Raw genomic sequence first — 20,000 nt, 5'->3', positions numbered from 1 at the left:
TACTATTTTTTTGTTGTGGATGTTTATATTTCAGGTACAGATTTATAGCTCTAGTACACACCAAGTAATCAAGTCCTTTTCAAGGTTTAAGGATGGAGTTTTTAGTGGAAGCTTTCGTCATGATGGGAAATTGATAATTGCTGGAGAAGCTAATGGTCATGTGAAGGTACTTGTATTCTCAAATTTGAATTGTGACAAACAACAAATCCTTCTCTTCTCATGTAATATTACTGGTACTGGACAATACTTACAGGGCTGAATAATGTACTGGGCACAGGGCTCGAACTTGGCGGTGGTCTACTAGCCAAATACCAGTAGATTTTGATTTTTGGCTAGTGGATTTAGCTCATTTACTAGCCATCTTGGCTAGTTAAGTTTCGCCCCTGTATACAACATAAGCCTTGATATGTTTTCAACAGTTGATCCGCACCTTCTAGTAGCCTCTTATTTCATTCCCCCATTAACAACTGGCATGAATAAAAGAAAGAAAAGTAATTCTACATAAGAATAATATTTGTTAATTCGGTTTTCAGTTTCGCATTTATTCGCTGCCATCTTGAAATTTTGTATGACCAGGGAGCATGGGCAAAGTCGTACCCATGATGCAAAGCTAGCCAAAAAACAAATGTCCACCATCTTGAAATGCAAATCTACGATCACAGTCCACACGTGATTGTCATGGATATTAGGGCATTTCTGTTGTCAAATAAAACAACTAAAGGTCCAAAGAGAGCAAGCGATGATTCTGCTGGAGGCAGCACGTCTACATGTAAATCTTCTTCAAAACAAAAATTTGTACGGACCTGGCTGAAAGACTTTCCATGGCTCACATACGATGTTGAAGCAAACCAAATGTTCTGCAAATTGTGTAGAGACAATACAACTTGCACTGACTTGTCCTCTACCTTTGTGTCTGGCAGTCAGAACTTTAAAATAGAATCTGTGCGAAGGCACGAATCTTCAACTGGCCATACTCATTGTGTTGTGGCTGCTAAAGTTGCTGAGAATCCACGGCTGGCTCCTTTACCACGAGCTCTGTTGTCAATGTCAGAAGAAATCTCTCAGAAGATGGAAAGACTGTTCAATATATCTTATTTTGTTTCCAAGAGGGAGATGCCATTTACAACCTTTCCCCATCTGTGCAAACTTGAAATGAAACATGGAGTTGAGCTTGGAAACACCTATATATATGACAAAGCATGCAAAACTTTTGTGACGTCTATTGCAGGACAGTTAAGGCATGAGCTTTCAAGCAAGCTTCAGTCATCAGAGTTCATAAGTGTAATGGCAGATAGTGCATGTGATGTTGGGAGTACGCGAACTATTTCCTCACAGAAGTAGGGGATGCTAACACATTTAAGGGTATAGAGCTTGAAAGGGATCCTGCAGACAGGCAGGCTATCAGTGTTATCCAGGCATCTGTGGTGAATGCTGCCATGACATTCATCCAAGAGAGGTTTGAAGGGATGACAACAGATCCAGTTTTGTCAGCAGCAGCTGTCCTGACAAGCCATCGAGGTTGGCCAGTTGCAGACAGGCATCTGCTGCTCTTACATGGAGAAACTGAAATTCAGACAGTACATGGTCATTTTCAGGTACCTCTAGTGCACCACAACTTTAGTCTGCAGGACTGCCTTGATGAGTGGATGAGTCTAAAATTCCATGTGTAACGAGTTAGAGCAGAACTTGAACTCAAGCAAAGTGACCTCTGGAAGAATAAATTTATGCTTTGTAAAGATGATTATCCAAACCTACTAATTTTAGTCTAACTCTGTCTTGCGATTCCTTGCCAGTCTGCCTGTTGTGAGTAGGGAAACTCTTGCATGAACAGAATCATGACTGACTGGAGGTCAAGCTTGAATGTTTCTACTATTGACGAGTTGTTGAGAATAGTTATAAGTGTCCTGGGGTAAAGTGAATGAGCAGCTCTATAATGATATTCTCAAGGAAAAGACCCTGCCCTACTACGTCCATTGTCACACCTATGGTCATCACACCCTGGGTTGTCCCACTCGATCAAAGCCTGATGAGCCTTTCGTCCCTTCTCATCACCTACAACCACTCCCACACCCGACACCTTTGGCACAGCGTCCAACACTCCACTTCCATCCCGCACTAAGCACCCAAGACCTAACAGATGTGGAAATGTTACAAATATTCTTGTCCTCTGCAGCGCATTACCATGGCTTGTCTGGCCGACGCAGCGAGTGCTTGAAAATTGAGAGAGATATTAAATTTCGCTTGCCCTTGTAGAAGCAAAACTGTGCAAACATTTCATTTACAACACCACAAAGACAAGCAATGGACATTATTTATCTGAGTCTTCGAGGCACACGCTTGAAGACAAAAATTTTTCCTTTCTTGTCGTTGTTGTGTTTTTAGAGACATCAATGAAACTTCAACTGAAGAGGCATGTTTAGAACTTGACATTTTATCTTTTAGAACTTTGCATTGCCAAGCAGCAAATGTCTATGGGAAGACTATATTATTCGATAGGGGGTAGACAAACGACAAAGGATTTTTTTTTTCTTGCTCCGTCTGAACTTGGATATGGTTTTTAGGAATTCAACTCCAGGAGAGTTTTGCATGTATTTGACAAGGTGATCGTGTTTCGAAGAACATGAATTCAACATTATAAGTGACACTTCTTTGGGATATTTCTGGTATATCGGTTGCTGGTTTCCACCAGCTATGGATTAAGGTCCAAGTACGCAACCTTCGCTCTCTAGTTATCTGTACTGCTTACAGGCCGCCTGATGTACCAGTGAGATGCTTTGATATTGATTTGACTCCTAGCTTTATTGCTGCTTCTTTACACAACAAAACAATATACATTTTAGGGGATTTAAACTGTAACCTTTTAAATCTTGAAAACCCTGACTCCAGAGCTCTACTTGATTTTTGTCGCTTGTATAATCTATCTCAGATGGTTAAAACACCAACTCGAGTGACTCCTTCCACTGAAACACTTATAGATGTTATTTTGTCCTCAAACGAGCAACAAGTCCGGGAAACAATCGTGAAACCGTGCTCAATAAGCGATCACGATATTGTTTGCGCTACACTCCGCTTGAAAAATCAACGTCAAAAGCCAACTTATATTACAACAAGGTGCTTCAAACATTACCGGCCCGATCAATTTCTTGTTGACGTTTCGCAAGTACCCTGGTCCGTTTTGGATGTTTTTGATGATCCTGAAGATAAATTGAACGCGTTTAACCTATTATTCAACAATGTATTAGACGAACATGCACCCATCAAAACAGTCAAAATTCGTGGACGTCCCAACCCGTTTGTAACATGCGAAATTCGGGACCTTATGAGACTTAGAGATCATTGGAAGAAGGTAGCCCCAAAAAACAAAGATCCACATGCTTGGTCTGAATACAAAAACCTTTGTCGCGAAGTCAAACATGAAATAAGGACGGCTGAGAAAATATTCATCGCGGAGCAAGTTGTAAACAACAAAAACAACTCTAATTGCCTCTGGAGAGCAATCCGCTTGTGCATACCCAAGAAGTCCGCTTCTCAAAGGAATTATTCCAAAGATGACAAAATTGTTGCTGATGAATTTAATAATTTCTTTTCCTCTGAAGGAAAGAGTACCATCAATAGAATTACTAAATTGGCAGAGGAATCGAATTATACTCTTAATCAATGTTCATTTATTCCGAGAATCTACCCATTGTCAGAGCAGTTCACCTTCAACGCAGTGAAGTGCGAACAGGTACAAAAAATTGTCACATCAATGGCCAGTGGTAAGGCCCCTGGGATTGATAAAATCCCAATCCATGTGATCAAAGATTGTTTGCCTGCTATCTTGCCATCGTTAACGTCTATTATTAATGCTACCTTTGAGTTTGACACCTTCCCTTTGGCCTGGAAAACAGCTGAAGTGACACCGATACTCAAGGCTGGAGACCACGATATTCCAAACAATAATAGACCGATTTCATTACTCCCTGTCCTTTCTAAAGTCTGTGAACGTGTCGCTCACAATCAACTTACGTCATATCTACTTTCGAGAGGCCGTTTATCATCCAAACAAAGCGGAAATAAACAGTGGCATTCAACGGAAACATCTGTCATTCAAACAACTGACGAAATCCTAAATGCCATTGACAAAAAGAAACTGACTGCAGTTGTCCTCCTTGATCTAAGCAAAGCTTTCAACAGTATTGACCATCAAATACTCCTCGCTAAGTTACAGGACATTGGTGCGTCCAGACCTGCTATAAAATGGCTTGGAAGCTATTTAACCTCGCGATACCAATTTGTGCGAATAAATACAACTCTGTCGACCAAACTACCTGTTAGTTCTGGCGTTCCACAAGGGAGCATCCTTGGCCCATTACTCTTTAACATCTACGTTAATGATCTCCCTTCTGTGCCAGAAAATTGTACATCGCAGTGTTACGTCGACGATACCAAACTTCTCATGTCATTTCAACTCCGCGATCAGCACGAAACGATAGAAAAAATGAACAAGGACTTGTTAAGCATTAGGAATTGGTGCTTTGATAATCAGCTTTTACTCAACCCAGATAAAACAAAACTAGTGATATTCGGCAGCCGGCAAATGACTGCTAAGGTTAGCGACTTTAGGCTATTTCTATTGGGGAAGGAACTCGAGCCCGTTAAGGCTGCAAGAGACCTTGGTGTCACACTGGACTCTAACTTAACATATAATGAGCATATTGTTTCTACTGTATCCTCATGCATGTCACGTTTGGGTCAAATTAACCGCGTTAAGCATATTTTTAATAAACACGCGCTAATTATTATTATAAATGCCTTAGTTTTTAGTAAATTATTCTATTGCTCTTCTGTTTGGAGCAATACTACTCAAACTAATCTGGACAAGCTCCAAGCAGTACAGAATTTCGCTTGTCGTATTTTGAGCGGCGCTAAAAAATTCGATCACATAACTCCTTTGCTAAAAGACTTGCGCTGGCTACCAATCAGGCAACAACTTTATTTTTGTTTTGCTGTTCTGGTTTTTAAGTGCATGACGAGTTGTGCTCCGGAGTATTTGACATCAAAGCTCGTTGGAAGATCCGCCGTCTCGACAAGGAATACGAGAAATTCTCAACTTTTGAACATACCACTCTTCCGCACTGCCAGCGGCCAAAGGACCTTTCAATATAGAGCAACCTCTCTCTGGAATGAGTTGCAGCCTGCGCTCAAACTTAGCCCATCCGTGACGGAATTCAAGTGTTTACTCAGGCAAAAGCTTCTTAATGACTGCTTTATTTAATTAATTTAATTAATTTTATTGACCTTTGTCTTCTTTTATCATTGTTATATTCTTATTGTCATGTACTTGGTTTATAATTTTGTAATGTAAAATTGACTCTGAAAAGCCCCGTGGGGACGAGCCAATAAAGTATGTATGTATGTATGTATGTACACTTGCACCGCCGTAGCCAGTACGAGGCGAACCGAGGCACTCGCCTCGGTAAAATTTTACCAAATACTGTCGATTTTTATTTTTTTTATCAGACTGATAATATTAGAAGATTTCATACGGCTGATTTCGTACAACGGACCGTGTGTTAGCCTCGGTTGTAGTTTCTTCCTGGCTACGGCCCTGACTTGCACTTTGCCGCCTTAATGTTTTGGGCATGCGTGCTTGAAATAGTAAATAACATAAGCCTTTGATTGCAAAGTGACGTTAAGTTTTTCTGTTCCCACGGCGAAAAAGGTTGGTTTAATTTCTTACATGCTTCATATGTAATTCGTCATGGGCAAAATAAAAATAAAAATACTATATTTCAGGTTTTCGTGTACATTCTCATAAAACTTTCTGAAAAGCTCCAAATATTAAACTGCCAGCTCTACCGCTATCAAAATAGTGTTAATTTTAGAACACACCAGTCTGTACTTGACAACCCGGGTTGACAGCGCAGCGAGAGATAACTCTTTCACTAAGAAGATAAAACAGAGAGTTTTTTATTTACAAATTACACGTCGAGTCTATGATAAAAAGTTCTAACACTAATTTTAGATCCTGAGTGATTTCAGTAAGCAATGAAACCATATACACTGACAATTGTCGCTATGTCAGCAAGTTTATTTTAAGATCTCGAGCATCACGGGCTGAAGTGCTGAACATTCTTTAGGGCTGTTTGTTTACATTTTAGCATAGTTTACAATTACCTTGTATTTTTGTGTCTCGGGTTATACAAGGAAAGAAGAATCCGGAATATGAGAGTGAGCAAACCTTAAACTACAGTTTCACATGAAGCAAAAGGGATTTCTGATATTGATTTGTTAACTTGTTAGCTAGCTGTATAAATATTTTCACTCATTTATTTTAGCGTGAAATATTGACTCTCTTGATCGTACTTGTATGCAAATTTATTTCATATCGATTTTTGTCGTTGTTAAATGCAGGCGAGCACTCTGATGTTCAATTTGTCGTGTACACATGGGAAGCAAAAACCTAAAAAAGAGTAAGCAACCTGTATTCTGTATCATGCAACGCAGACATTCATTCGTCGTCGGGTTAGTTGTAATATTTTACTCGCCAGCATTAAGTGAGCATTAAGTGTAAACATACAGTTGATATTCATGTACATCAATTTCTTTATTGCCAAATTCGTCACTGTTTAATAAAATGTAGGCTCTTATTTTCAAGTCTCTAAAAACGACTGGTATTTTTCTAGTGTATGAACGCATAAAGCAGAACCCACGTCGCCAAAGTTATCTTGATTTATGTCCTTGGTGTGCTTAATTAAACAAGGGATTATTGAGCTACCTTAAACCTGAGAATTTGTTTTGTTTATCATAGCAATGCCACACAAAGCAAAGCTGTTTTAGTGTATGACAAAAGAAAAGTCTTTCCCTGCCTGACACATGTAGGCATCAGCGCTGACACGTCCATGCGTCTGCGTCACGTTTGTATTGTTTGCTTAATTCTGGCCTGCACTGTAATGTTGAACAATTTCTGTATAACGGCTGTTCTGAAAAAATATGAATATGAATTGTAAACCAAGGTTTCATTCCTAACAATTCTACTGAAAAAAATTGAGGGTGTTACATGCATCTACATGGGCTAGAACCTTTTTAGAAAATTTTCTTTACATTTGTCCGTAAAAATTCCTGTTCCGGGCAACTTAAATTTCCCAGTAAAAATTGCAGACAAATATATATATGGAAAAGCTAAAGTAAATGTCTGGAGAAACTTAAGCACAGTAACAACCTCCAAAATTTCCTTTGCCGTGTAGCTTTACAGCTCTTTTACAGAAATTATTCGACATTAGATTCTCATACAAACACTGGAATTTCTCATGCATTTGTCTACTCGTCACCATTGCTTCCAAAACTGTGTCAAGGCCTATTACTTTTGCTTCTCGTCTGGTAAGTTTGCTTGCAGTACCTGGGGTTGCGTAAAAGCACACTAAGTTACACGTTTGTGTGTGGTGTTTCCTTGTATGCCAGCTTTTGTTATTGAAGGTTAACACGCTTTCTATTTTAGCCTGCTCATGTTTCATTGTTTTATGGCACACGCTTTATTGTCTTTATTGTGTTATGTGAGACAAAAGCATAGGCTCATTTAAGTGTGCTCTAGCGTGCTTTTAAGCATCCCCTCTCAGGAGTCTCCCAAAGTGCCCTGCGTGTTCCTCTTTTTCTTTCTCCCCAGCCTCCTTATGACACAAATAGGCCTCTGCAGAAGAGAGAGTTGTAAGCATGTTAAAGTCAGTTTCTTTTGTTTTTAAGTGGAAGTGTTTTTATGCAGGTACTGATTGCAGACAGTGAACTTGGGAGTGGCTAATGTTTTGGAGATCTACGTGCCCAGCAGCTGGAACTCACTGTCTTAATAATAACAATGACAATAACATTTATTATTTGTATTGCGCCTTGTCTATAAAATATTCAAAAGCGTAACTGTCTTGGGGTCTTGGGTATATCAAGTTCACAAAACAAAAATGTTGTCATCAAACCATAATGTTAAGTACGCAAGAACACCAATGATTGAACGCACATGAACCTACATGTACAGTAACTGCAAAATAACATTTGCAAAATTTCCTTAACTAATACCAATGCACACAGGGACAAAATAATGATCTTGAGTGCATTAATTCCACTGAAGAGCTGATCTCTAACATCCCAATATTGATTAGTGAGCCTTCAACACTAAAATTTTTATTGACTAAGACTTTTTTGCAACACTTCCCCCTGAATGATTATCAACTCAATAAATGATCAACTGATTAGGAGCTGCTTAAGATTACATGGTGTGAAGTTTAACAAGCACAAATACCTGTTTACGTATCAAACAAGAATTCTTCATTATGACAACCACATTCTTCAAAAAGGTATTTTCACCAAAAACCTGAAAGACGCTATTCACGGCCATACATGTATCCGACATTCATGACCATATCCGAGCAGGAACTGTGACTCCAATGATGATGGCTATGCACAGAGGACCTCAAAATGACCTGCCCTGTACACAGTTATGTCGTGCCTCATACAGTCATGCTGTCAGGACCACTCTACCTGAAACCTACCATTTGCCTTCCTGCCTTCAAACAGAACCACCGCCAATAATAGCTACCACACTTCCACCCACATCACCTCACCAAACTTCATTGTGCCAGCAGCCTAATGCATTTGAACAACTCAAAACTTTATGGTTTGAAATGTAGAAAAGTTTCTTGAATTCCATGGATGATAATCACATTTGCAGGGTGTATATACCATTGTGTAACCCAAAGTATTTTGACTGCAAAATTTTTAATCAGCTACAACAAGATATAGAACACTTCTTTGACAGGATCAGTAGTCCTTGGAAATACTCTGATACTCTCTCCCAAGGTGGAAAAGGTGTAATTGCTAATGATGATTTATGGAATCAGGTCTTCAACCAGCCCCAAAATAGCTTTGACAGGGAATTAAATAATCATGGAAGAAAACTATTATAAATTTTGTAAAAGCCTTGACCTTAGAAAAGTTAATTGCTGCATTAATTGAGATACCCTAGGCAGACCAGCCTTTCATGGGAAAATGGGACAAGCATTATTGACTACATAATACATGTATGTGATCAGTGCACATTTCCAAATGTTGCAATTTTGTTGTTAAGCGTGGTTCACATGAGCGTAACAGCATAAGGTGGTTATGTCATGTTTTGTAGTGTGAACCCCTTCTTAGTCTTATATGACAAAACTTGTAAGAATGCAAAATAAAGAATAACCTGGAAAAAACGGCTGAAAGCTTTTGTTGACATTGTCGTCTTTGTAAAAGAAACAAAATAAAGGCAAATACAACAAGGAGTCTCCTCTGCCATCGAAGACATGTTGTTATGTCTTGTAGCAAGTGTGAACCAGACTTTAAATGGTATTATCCCGATTCATTAACAAAGTAAGAAATGAAATGATCAAAGCAGGCCTGATTCGCTTATGCCAATTTTTCACCTCATTAATAGTAGTTTTAGTATTGCACCATGGACAATAACTGTAAATAGAGTATGGTATGCTATAAATAAATTTTAGTATAAATTGCAAATAAAGAAACTTTTGTTAGGTAATGAGCTCTTCAAATTTCTAGCATTATTTGACTTAACACAAACTAGAAAACTGTCTGATTGTTCAGCTGTCTATTTTTTAGTTTTTTGTCAAAATTTTTACATACTCCCAACCCTTTCATTTAAAGTTCCTTGTGACAGATACCTTAAACAAAGTGGCTCAGCTAAAATCAACTTTTTGTCACCAAATGTAGATAATTACTTTTTCATCAAGTCAGTGATGACAAAGCAAGTTCAGTAGCTGTTACAGGGCCTGGAAAGGGGGAGACAAATTTTGTTTCAAAAGCTAACAAATGTAAGATTTAGATCGGCCCTTATGATGCCATGGCCAGTCCATAAAACAAATCACTTTTTATACCTCAATTTGACGTAAGAGCACTATATAACAATAATAGGATGTCCTGCATGTGTGTACTGACATGTAATACTTACTGTTGAATAGTTAGCATCTTGTTTCCCTGGATAAGTGTGTCAAACTCATATTGACACACAACTTGTGTTCTCATTGGGAAATTTCTCTTAGGCCTCTACTCTTTGTGTTTTTGTCTAATGCCCTGTGGTTTTAAACTGTCTCTGGAATCTCTACTGCTCTTTGTATTCGTTGTGTTGCGGAATACATAATTTTTCTTTGTGGAGCACTGCATTACTTCTGGTGATAGCCTAATCCAAGTGTTCAGACATTAGAAAATGGTGCAAAATAGGGCCAAGTAAAAAAAAACAAAAGAAATGAAGAGGGAGAGAGGAGGGTTTCTTTCCCCTCTCTCCCTACTCCCAACGCTTTTTTGTCTGCTTACTTTTCTGTGCACTGTCCAAACTATATGGATGCCTCTAATGGGCTTTTCTAGCACCAGTGGACTCCTGCTTTGGCCGTTAGAAAGAATGACACCATCAATGTCTCAAGGTAATGGTCGAGTTGCGTTGTCGGTCCAGGAGAATCAACATGGACTAAGAGAAGCATTGGGTACTTACTCGGTGGAGTACTACGCAGAATTCACAGTGAGGTAACTGAAAGAATGTGTCTCACAATATTGTCCAGGTTAGTGTCGGACAAGTTGGAAGGATTATGCTGTTGACCGAGTGGCAGACCAAATTCTTACATCCGCTGAGTAAGTGTCCCAGGAGACATTCCTAGCATCCTTGCAATATCTACCCAGCAAAACCATAATGCTTCTCTTAGTCCATGGATTTGCTCTTGCCTAATTTTGTATCTTATAGGCGTCCCAGCATTACCTGACCTTTCGAGAGTAAATAACCGTGAATTCTGCGTAGTATTGGTCTCTTCTGTACTGCCTTGATAATGAAAGTCACTATATAGTGTTGCAAGTGATTGTAATCTGGAGTCCATTACCTGCATTAAAAGTTCCAAATCTTGCGTAAGTTGATTCCCCTGGACTGACAACACAACTCAACCATACATCATCCGCAAAGTGCATTGATATTCCTCTAGACGTCTTGCAAGAAATTCTGCGTGCCCCCATTGGTATTTTCATTCACACAGTCCCTGCACTGCTGCAAAAGGGAGAGCAAACATTTGCATTTGGAATATAGAAAGGATTAGAGACCATCTTGAATTTCAACGTGTGTGCTCGTTTTTAGTCCCTCTTGGAGACAGAACTGATCAAAAACTGTAGTCTCTCTTCTAGATCTACAAAACGTGCATCTTGATTTAGTAAACGTATCTCTTGATACATGACAAGAAACATGTAGGAATTGAGATTAAAGTCTACAATCTTGACACATCCAAAAAGCAAGTTAATACAAAATTGTTGCATCTTTGATATTTTGTCACTTTTGGCGTAGCATACTGGCATCTGGTTGAAACAGTGGGTCTGTTCACTGGTCTGTTCACCATGTGACAGTTTCAGTTAGTCAATCATTAACCAGATAACTATAATTTTGGTGAATCCCACTTCCTGGGTAGCAGTAAAATTCTGTTTCTCAGCAAGATATTTTACTTTTTCCCGAAATCTGCCCCATATTTTGATCAAATCCCAGATACCAAAATTACCCTTTGAGATTCTTTTGTTAAGCCAGATTTGACAAGTCTCTTCAGTTGATGTAAAATTCAAGTAGCTTTGTTTTGTTCTTATGCTTCAGCTATTTGATGTCCATTCAAGATGTCTGTTACGAGAATTTCAGGAACACAGCAAGTAAGCGATTGTAACATGGAGTTTTAAAGATACATAAAACAATGTTTTTTAACCCAATTTCCCTTGCAGTGTTTTGTGAAATTCTCCATTCTGAAGGTAGTCTTTGTTATGTGTCAAGTGCCAATTGTTTGTTTAACTCTAGACCTGGCTGGTTTTGGGCAATTTGGGCTTACAGCCTACAGCAGACTGACAGACTTGGGCAAACTCAACTCCTGATTATATTCATCATTTCATTGCTAAATCAGAGTGTTTTTATACATATTGGTAGCAGAATTATATAAGAAGCATATAACCCTGAAGTGCATAACTCTGTTCTGTGTTTTTTTGGAGAACCAATCAGGATTTACTTCCTGTTATGGAATCACTGATACGCAAGACTGTAGCACTTGTGTTATGAAAACTTTGTATCACGATGTAAACAAAGCACTACCAGGGGTAATTACAATATTTATTTTAAGAAGTTAAATTTGACCAAAATCGGAATTCAAAATGGCCGGGATCGACTTACTCTGAACCGTCGACAAAGCCAACTAATCATGATAAGCATCTTACGAGCCTGGCTTACATGTAACTTGATGTCGAAAGCTAGCACATGTTAAAAAGAGTTTGCATCAAGATTACATGACCTTATGTTTTACCTGATAGGTTAGCATATATCGTTATGGTGGTCAGACACATCCATTAGTGGTCTTCCAATTTACGACGCTACATGTAAATGCCGAAATGGCCAATTTGGATCAAACAAAGGAGGTTTTAAGGGTACATAGAAAAAGACAAAGTTATTTGCTGTCAGAACAATACTCGAAAGTAACCTGAATAGAAATTTTATTATTAACTATAACTTAATTATGCTATAAGTTCCTCTCCTTTTTTTAGAAACAAATGCGGTCATGGTTCCTTTAACCTCTAGGCTCCAAATAATTAATTATTCTTAGTTATCACATTGTAAATTTGTTATGTATATAACTTTTTTCTTGTAATAATTCTCTGTGACTCAATAAAAAAGATTGTTCTTGTTGTTGAAAGGTGACAGCAAACCTCATGTAACAAGGGTGACAATAGTTTTGTTTGAAAAAACTTTCTGCCAAACTTCACCTTGCTTGAAACAGATCTTTTTGTAAAAGACCAGAAAAGATTAACTTAAGTGAAGATCATGAAAAAACACACAATTATTAGCCCTTTCTTGTTTGTCACACACAAGAGCTTTGGGGTCCTCTTTTTTCAGCCCTCCTGTTGCGTATACTTAACTCTCTATAAAGAGCAACGCACAAAGTCTGTTCAGAATAAAATACAGGGTGTTTTGCAATGAACACTAATATAGAAAACTACTTATTGAGCACAAAGATTTTCTTCCAGAAAGTATTTGGAAATGAAATTCTTTGTACTGGCCATAGTGCAGCTTAGTGTGTGCAAATGACAACTCACTTGTTGGCTCCACTGTCTGTTAATATAAATGTTTTTGTGCCTTGATTATGTTATACAACAAAATATTTTAAACATCTAAACATGTACTATTAAGTCGTGGATGTACTTGGAGAACTTGTAAGGACTTAAGGTGACTCGACCCAGTTATTTTGTGAGGGTACCATTGTACTTTGCAGCACTCTGGTATCCCCACCTTTACTTTGATAGTAAGTCTAACATATAGCATGGATAACTTATAGATCAATCTACAATATGGCATAAAATTTTTGGCGATTGGAGTGAATGTCACGTGGTTATAGTGCCACGCCTCTTTGGGGTCTGAGTCAAAATTCTGCTGTTGCCGGCGTTTTTTCGTGAAAATCTCTTGGCTACATATAGTGGGTATTAGTGCCTTGCGTTGAACATAGTTTCACCAAAGTCGCAAAGACCCAATGCGAGAAATTCAGCAGTTTCCAAATATAGGTCATAATTTATGCAAAAATGATAAGCAAACTTTACACGATTATAACCAATAAACTATGAGATTTATCCCTTTATTTTGGGGATATTTATAACAGATGGGTCCTTGCAAGTCAGCAAAAAGCTTTAGGTCCTTGTGAATACGCGTGATTTTGAGCAATGCAAAAATATACAAATTATAGTTTTAGCTATTTGTTGACATTTATCATCGTTTAAGAGTCCTTCTCACAAAAAAAGCATTTTCTTAAAAATTCGTAGTTTTTTGTTCCTTCAAATTTTTTCAGGGCCACAATTGGTTAACTAACTACCTGGATTCTTAGTTTCATGATCATTGGAAAACTGTGACATTATCTTCTGTAAGCCCAAACTTGAGTAAACATTGAAGATTTTTAGCGTTTTGGCTGAGTTTGTGTTTTGGAGTTTTCTATTGTTTCTACTCTGTCATGATACAGCATTCTTGTTCAGCACGCACGCATGACACAGCGTTCACCGCGCTTGGCTGACTTCTGAATGCTCACCGGGATATGATAATTTTGGTACGGTGAGACAGTCGATGACGTGATACACAGAGGTTTAACTCACGGTTTTTAATCAATTCTTGTGCTTCTTGTGCCTTTGCAAAAAAATCAAGAAATGCTACACACTAAAATTACTTACTATTAAAAAAAATTAATATTATTTTTACGTAGGTTTAATGCAAGCCAATAATTAAAACAACTCATTACTTATCCTTTTATTTGGTAGTGAAAAAATTAACTGCACTTGTAAGCACTGTCAGTTTTTTTCTGACTCTTGGTTTTGCTCTAGAATCTTTCTTGCTCGTCTTGCTTAGAGGTAATGCTAAAATTGTTAGCAAAGCCCTTGTACCTCCTGCAGTATACAAAGCGCTGAGGGTGTTCATGTGTAGACGTTACGTGACGGGAATCCCTCCTATTTTGTCATGCAAAATTATCATATCTCGGTGAGCATTCGGAAGTCAGCCAAGCGTGGTCATTTCACAGGTGCTGAGCAAGAATGTCCAATCATGACAGACTAGAAACAATAGAAAACCCCCAAAGCACGAACTCAGCCAAAATGCTAAAAATCTTCGATGTTTACTCAAGTTTGGGATTATAGCAGATAATGTCACAGTTTTTCAATGATCATGAAATTGAGAATCCGGGTAGTTAGTTAATCAATTGTGGCCCTGAAAAAATTTAAAGGAAAAAAACTATGAATTTTTAAGGAAATGCTTTTTTCCTGAGAGGGACTCTTAAACGCTGACAAACGTTAACAAATGTTTGCATTGCTCGAAATTGCACGCATTTACAAGGCCCTAAAGCTTTTTGCTGACTTGCAAGGACCGATCTGTTATAAAGATCCGGTGCCCATAATAAAGGGATAAATCTCATAGTTTATTAGATATAATCGTGTAAAGTTTGCTGGCCTAAATTTGGAAACCGCTGAATTTCTCGCATTGGGTCTTTGCAATTTTGGTGAAACTCTGTTCAACGCAAGGCACTAATACGCACCATATAGCTGAGAGATTTTAACGGAAAAATGCCAGCAACGGCATAATTTTGACTCAGGCCGCAAAGAGGCATGGCACTATAACCACGTGACCTTTCCTCCAATTGCCAAAAATTTTATGCTGTATGGTAGATTGATCTATATCTTATCCATGCTATATGTTAGACTTACGATCAAAGTAAAGTTGGGGTACCAGAGAGCTTCAAAGTAGGATGGTACCCTCACAAAATAACTAGGTCGAGTCACCTTAAAGAATTTGTTATTAGCTATTTTTTTGACGGGGATACCTTCAATACTCTGATTCCATAGTTGGGCAAAAATTTCCATGCTTCTGATTGGATGGCTAAAAAACCCAGCATAGTTCTAAACAAATAAAGAGAAGTTAGACGCTTCAGGGTTATATGCTTCTGATTATAATAATTATGTAATTAGATATGAATATAGCAGCGAATTTGTGTGGTGTCCTTTCATGTAAGCAGCCTAATTAGATTGAGAAGGTTTACTTAACTAAATCCTGTGGGACTCGAGACCTTTGAAATCACTACATCCCACACAAAATCCTATTAGTCGAAGGGTGTATTTTCAACGTTGTTCTTTTCAGAGTGCACATCAAATTATTTCAGCCCCGAATAAAACACAGTACAGTATTTGCACGTTTGTTAAACAACTAGGATAATTCTTCTGGTTCATATTAATGTAGCTAATTTGAGTAGGATTGTCTCTAATTGTAGGTGAATCAAGGAAAATTAACATATAATCACTCTTAGATTTTGCTGTTAAATGCCCTCTGAAGATAGTCAAGCCGTTTTTGAGTCACCATCTAGCCAAAACTGCCCAAATGCTGTTTATACCTTGAGTAGTTCATGGCCTTCCGTTCCTGATGCTTAATACACTACCTCTCATAAGTTTATTACACCCTTTTTGGAGATGCAAAATCTCGTTATTCATTACGGGATTCCTGTGGTGCAGGACGTGATTCTTGTAGCGTGTGATTGTGACGCCGTAAAAGCTGTACTTATCATGGCTGAAATTCTTGCATGATTTTAAGAATCTGTACAGTGACTAACACGCAAACAAATTTGTTAATTATTTACCATGTGGAGGATTGACATGTGGGTATTTTACACAATTATTTTGTATGTAAAAACTGCTTTTAAAGATGCTTTAACAAAATTCATGGCTCAGTAACCAGGAGCTGTGCCAACCATCCTTAAAAACCTTTATCGTGCCGGTTTCTCCAACCCAACTGCCTTCTCTTGGGTCTTTGAGGATAGCACAGGACGGTTCTTCAATAATTTATACCAAAAAGCAATCAAAATTCTTCCTCTCCCTTTTTCCTGCCTGGTCCTCGCACACTAGGCATTCTGATTAACTAAAATGCGCACGCATCAAAGGAAACAACTTTCGGTTTCCCAAAAACTCTAAAATAATTGCAGTTTTTGTTTCACGTTCTGTGTCTTTGGTGAAAAACCTTCCAATATGATACCGTAAAATTCCGAAAATAAGCCCCAGGGCTTATATTTTTCAAAGGCCCTTTTTGAGGGGCTTATATTCGGAGGGGCTTATGTATGGAGGGAAATTTGCGTTTCAAAATCAATTGGGCTAGCTTGTAGTGGAAAGGAAATTTACCCTTTTTGCTTTGTTTTACTTCTTGTTTTCACGGGCAAATTCCAAGTACAAGCCCCCTGGTGGGCTTATATTCTGAGATTTTAGACATTCTGCATTTTTGGTCATGTGATCATAGGCGTGGTCCATTGACGTCATGTTTTCATCTTACATCACTAACAAGTACTCTGCTATAAAATGACTAATGCATGGAAAAAGGAGTCCAAGATATACGTCCAGAATTTTCCCTAGCAACAGCCATATAAAAGATAGGTCAGAGGGCACTTAACTGAAGCCTAAATAAGTTTGTGATTATACTTATTACAATCGGGGATATGTGGGTCCTGGTGACACCCGGCCCTTGATAAAAAATTGTTATGTTGACTAAAGCTAAAGAAATTTGCGATTTGAATATACTTATTTCAATTGGCGGGACCGCACCCGCCCCGTTAAAAAAAAATAAAGCTTAATTTGTTCATGATTTTGAATATACTTATTACATGTGAAATTACAGTTCCGCCCCTCGAAAAATAGGCACTCAAGAGGTGCTTGTGACTACTGCTGAAGAGTAAAATGCATTTTTAACACATTTGAATGCTTTAAAATGCATTGCAACGTTTCTCAGTGATTCGTAACGCATTTTTAACCTTTCTATGAATGCATGCAACTTTGTCAAATGATGAAGAATGATCAACACATTGGAAATGTAACCATTTTTTTGTGTGATGATAGAAATGATAGCAAAGTGTCAACGTGGGATATGTAGTCACTCCAACATGTCCTCTTTACAATGCGCTGGAAAAGGTCTAGTCTCCTTTGCAGCTGTAAGAAGATTTGTGTATGGCTCACAGGACCTGAGAGGAACCCCCAAAATTTATACCCTGACCGTGCTTTGAAGTCGATAAATTGTAATAACAGAAACATCATTTAGGTAGAATTTTAAAAGAACAAAAACTCAAAAAATTTTCTGTTTCCTTACTACATATGTTGCGAATTGCATGTCACTTGCCTGGAAAATGAAAATCCTTTGTGAAACATGATCCTGTGAACTGTTTCATTGCCTAGCATGTGACCGAAAGCCAACTCCAAAATTCATTACACAAAGTAACAATGCTGATGTTTTCACAGGAGTTGATTCGGAGAGGATCGAGAAATCTGTCATACAAATATCATAGTTTCTGGACTTATTTTGAAGATGAGAAGTGGATATACTTATTCAGAAATGATGTATTTCATTGCCTTTTCATTTAGTTACAGTAGCTATCAAAGCAGACCATGAGGTAGGCAAGCATTTAGTTTGTCATTGAAGACTATCGACAAAAGATTCCGAAAAATGATTATCTTTGTATGCTGATTGACTCCGAAGTATACTCTATTGTTCTGTACTAAATGTAGCTGGTGCACATGACAAATAAAACCTTAACGTTCACAGGCACCCAGAAAGATACAATTTTTTATATATACCATGTAGTGAATTGCCAATCAATGTGGACGATTTACTTTGTTGAATGTAAAATTGCAACATGATTACTAAATAACTCTCATTATTACATATAGTAGTAGTACCATATACTTATATTGTATGTAGTGTTATAGTTCTCATGACTATTGAATAATATTGTGCATAGCCCACTGAAACTGCATTTCAGTATCTGTACATGTTATATTTGATTTTGGAGTCTTGCTCGCTTTGATGTTCATCTTCAAAACTGAAAACAGGATCAAGAAGTGCTCTCTCAACACAGTTCAGATAAATCATTGAATCAGCTTGTTTAATCAGTCACTAGCTGGATTCTGTATGCTACATGAAAAGAACAGACTCAAGTTTAGTTTACGGCACTAGCTCTCTTAGTGAGCTCTTGTTTACAGCTATAGTTAAGTAACTAAGTGATGAAGTATCCAATATTTTGGTTCCAAAACCGTTCTTGCAGTCATAGCTAAGCAGGAGTGTTACAATCTTACCTTGACACATTTACAATCTGGTACCAAATAAATCAGTGTTACTGGAAAGCGTGGTTCCATGCTTAATACTACACTCAAACCTGCCTTGGGAAATGGCAAGCTGACCGTTATATACAGGGTGACTGCTATAAATATCATACTATATACAGGCAACTGATAATTTTGGGAAGTTGTTTCAGTGACCATAATATTCAGGGTGACCGCTATATACAGGGCCCTTATATAGGGGTTTGACTTTATGCTGTCTTTTGACTCAAACAAGCATATTCTCAACCAGCTACATTGTACCGATTGCAGGTTAATGGTAGGAAAGCTTTTCATAGGACTTTTTAGTTCATTATCCTTCAATGACAACACAATCGTAAGAAATTTCTATGTAAGTAATTTCACTCTTCAAAGCAAAGATTTGCCGCGAAATTAAAGAAAATTGCACATGATCACCTTTGATTATAGAACTATGCTTGACCTGTAGTCAAGCATATCATATGGATTACAGCATAACTGAGCCAATAAACTAAACACTGCTGACCATTTTCACTTCTTCTTAGCGGCAAAAGTTAAGCTTAATCCTGCAAGTGTAGAAACTGAGGACTCGTAGCCTTTATTATAACCCTGATGGGGTGCAGGGAGGCTATCTATGTCGACGAAAGTACTATTGATTTTCCTATTTTTCTCCTATTTTTTAATACAAAGTTTCCTATTTTTCCTATTTTCTGAATCCTGAGTTTCCTGTTTTCCTATTTTTTGAGCAACAAGGCCACTGGACACTCTGTGATAGGACTAGGTAGCACTGGGGACATAAAAACTCTGCCAATGCTCTTGTCCTACCCCACGGAAGTGGGTCAAGAAGTGAGGCTTGTGTTTTTGTTGTGCGCATAACCCAAAGTTGCTATAACCTGCCTCAAGGATTTGTGCCCCCCTTATTACGCCATCTTAGGAGGGTGAACCAAGTAGGGGACTACGTATCCTTTTGTTCTCTCCCCTGTACAATGTACGAATCTATAAATAAATAAATAAATAAATAAATAAATAAATAAATAAATAAATCTTGTAGTTATTTTCTCATTTAGCCTGCGTGTGTTATTTAATTGCATGACTTTGTCATGTATATCTTAAGCAGAGTAGTGACTTTAACTTGTTGTTTCTGTGTTTGTTTTTTTAGTGCTGTTCATGTTGCCAAGTTTTTGGTGGATGGGTTGCATGCAGTATCGGGGTCAGACGATACGTCTGTCAGGTGCTGGGATATATCGACAGGCTACAATGTTGCTGTGTTTAAGGAGCATCAGGTATAGCTGCCGTTCAACAGGTTTTTCTATACTATGTAACTAAATATGCCATAATGGCAAAGTATATCT

The 20,000-nt window shown here is 38.0% G+C and overlaps 2 protein-coding genes across 2 annotated transcripts in view; both read left to right on the top strand.

Moving 5' to 3' along the window:
* Positions 1-20,000, top strand: part of LOC140939220 (U3 small nucleolar RNA-associated protein 15 homolog) — a 133,554-nt gene that overhangs the window by 6,159 nt on the left and 107,395 nt on the right. Inside the window, exons 3-5 of the mRNA XM_073388796.1 lie at positions 35-166; positions 11,633-11,685; positions 19,808-19,931. Coding sequence (XP_073244897.1) covers positions 35-166; positions 11,633-11,685; positions 19,808-19,931 — 309 coding nt within the window. The remainder of the gene's footprint in view (positions 1-34; positions 167-11,632; positions 11,686-19,807; positions 19,932-20,000) is intronic.
* Positions 510-2,641, top strand: LOC140939221 (zinc finger protein 862-like). Its single transcript, XM_073388797.1, has one exon. It carries the CDS (start codon positions 643-645, stop codon positions 1,339-1,341), a length of 699 nt encoding a protein of 232 aa, XP_073244898.1. The 5' UTR covers positions 510-642; the 3' UTR covers positions 1,342-2,641.

This window comes from Porites lutea, chromosome 5 (assembly GCF_958299795.1).
Source record: "Porites lutea chromosome 5, jaPorLute2.1, whole genome shotgun sequence".
Taxonomy (NCBI): domain Eukaryota; kingdom Metazoa; phylum Cnidaria; class Anthozoa; order Scleractinia; family Poritidae; genus Porites; species Porites lutea.
The sequence above is the reverse complement of the archived record's forward strand: the minus strand, read 5'-3'. Positions and strand labels throughout refer to the sequence as shown.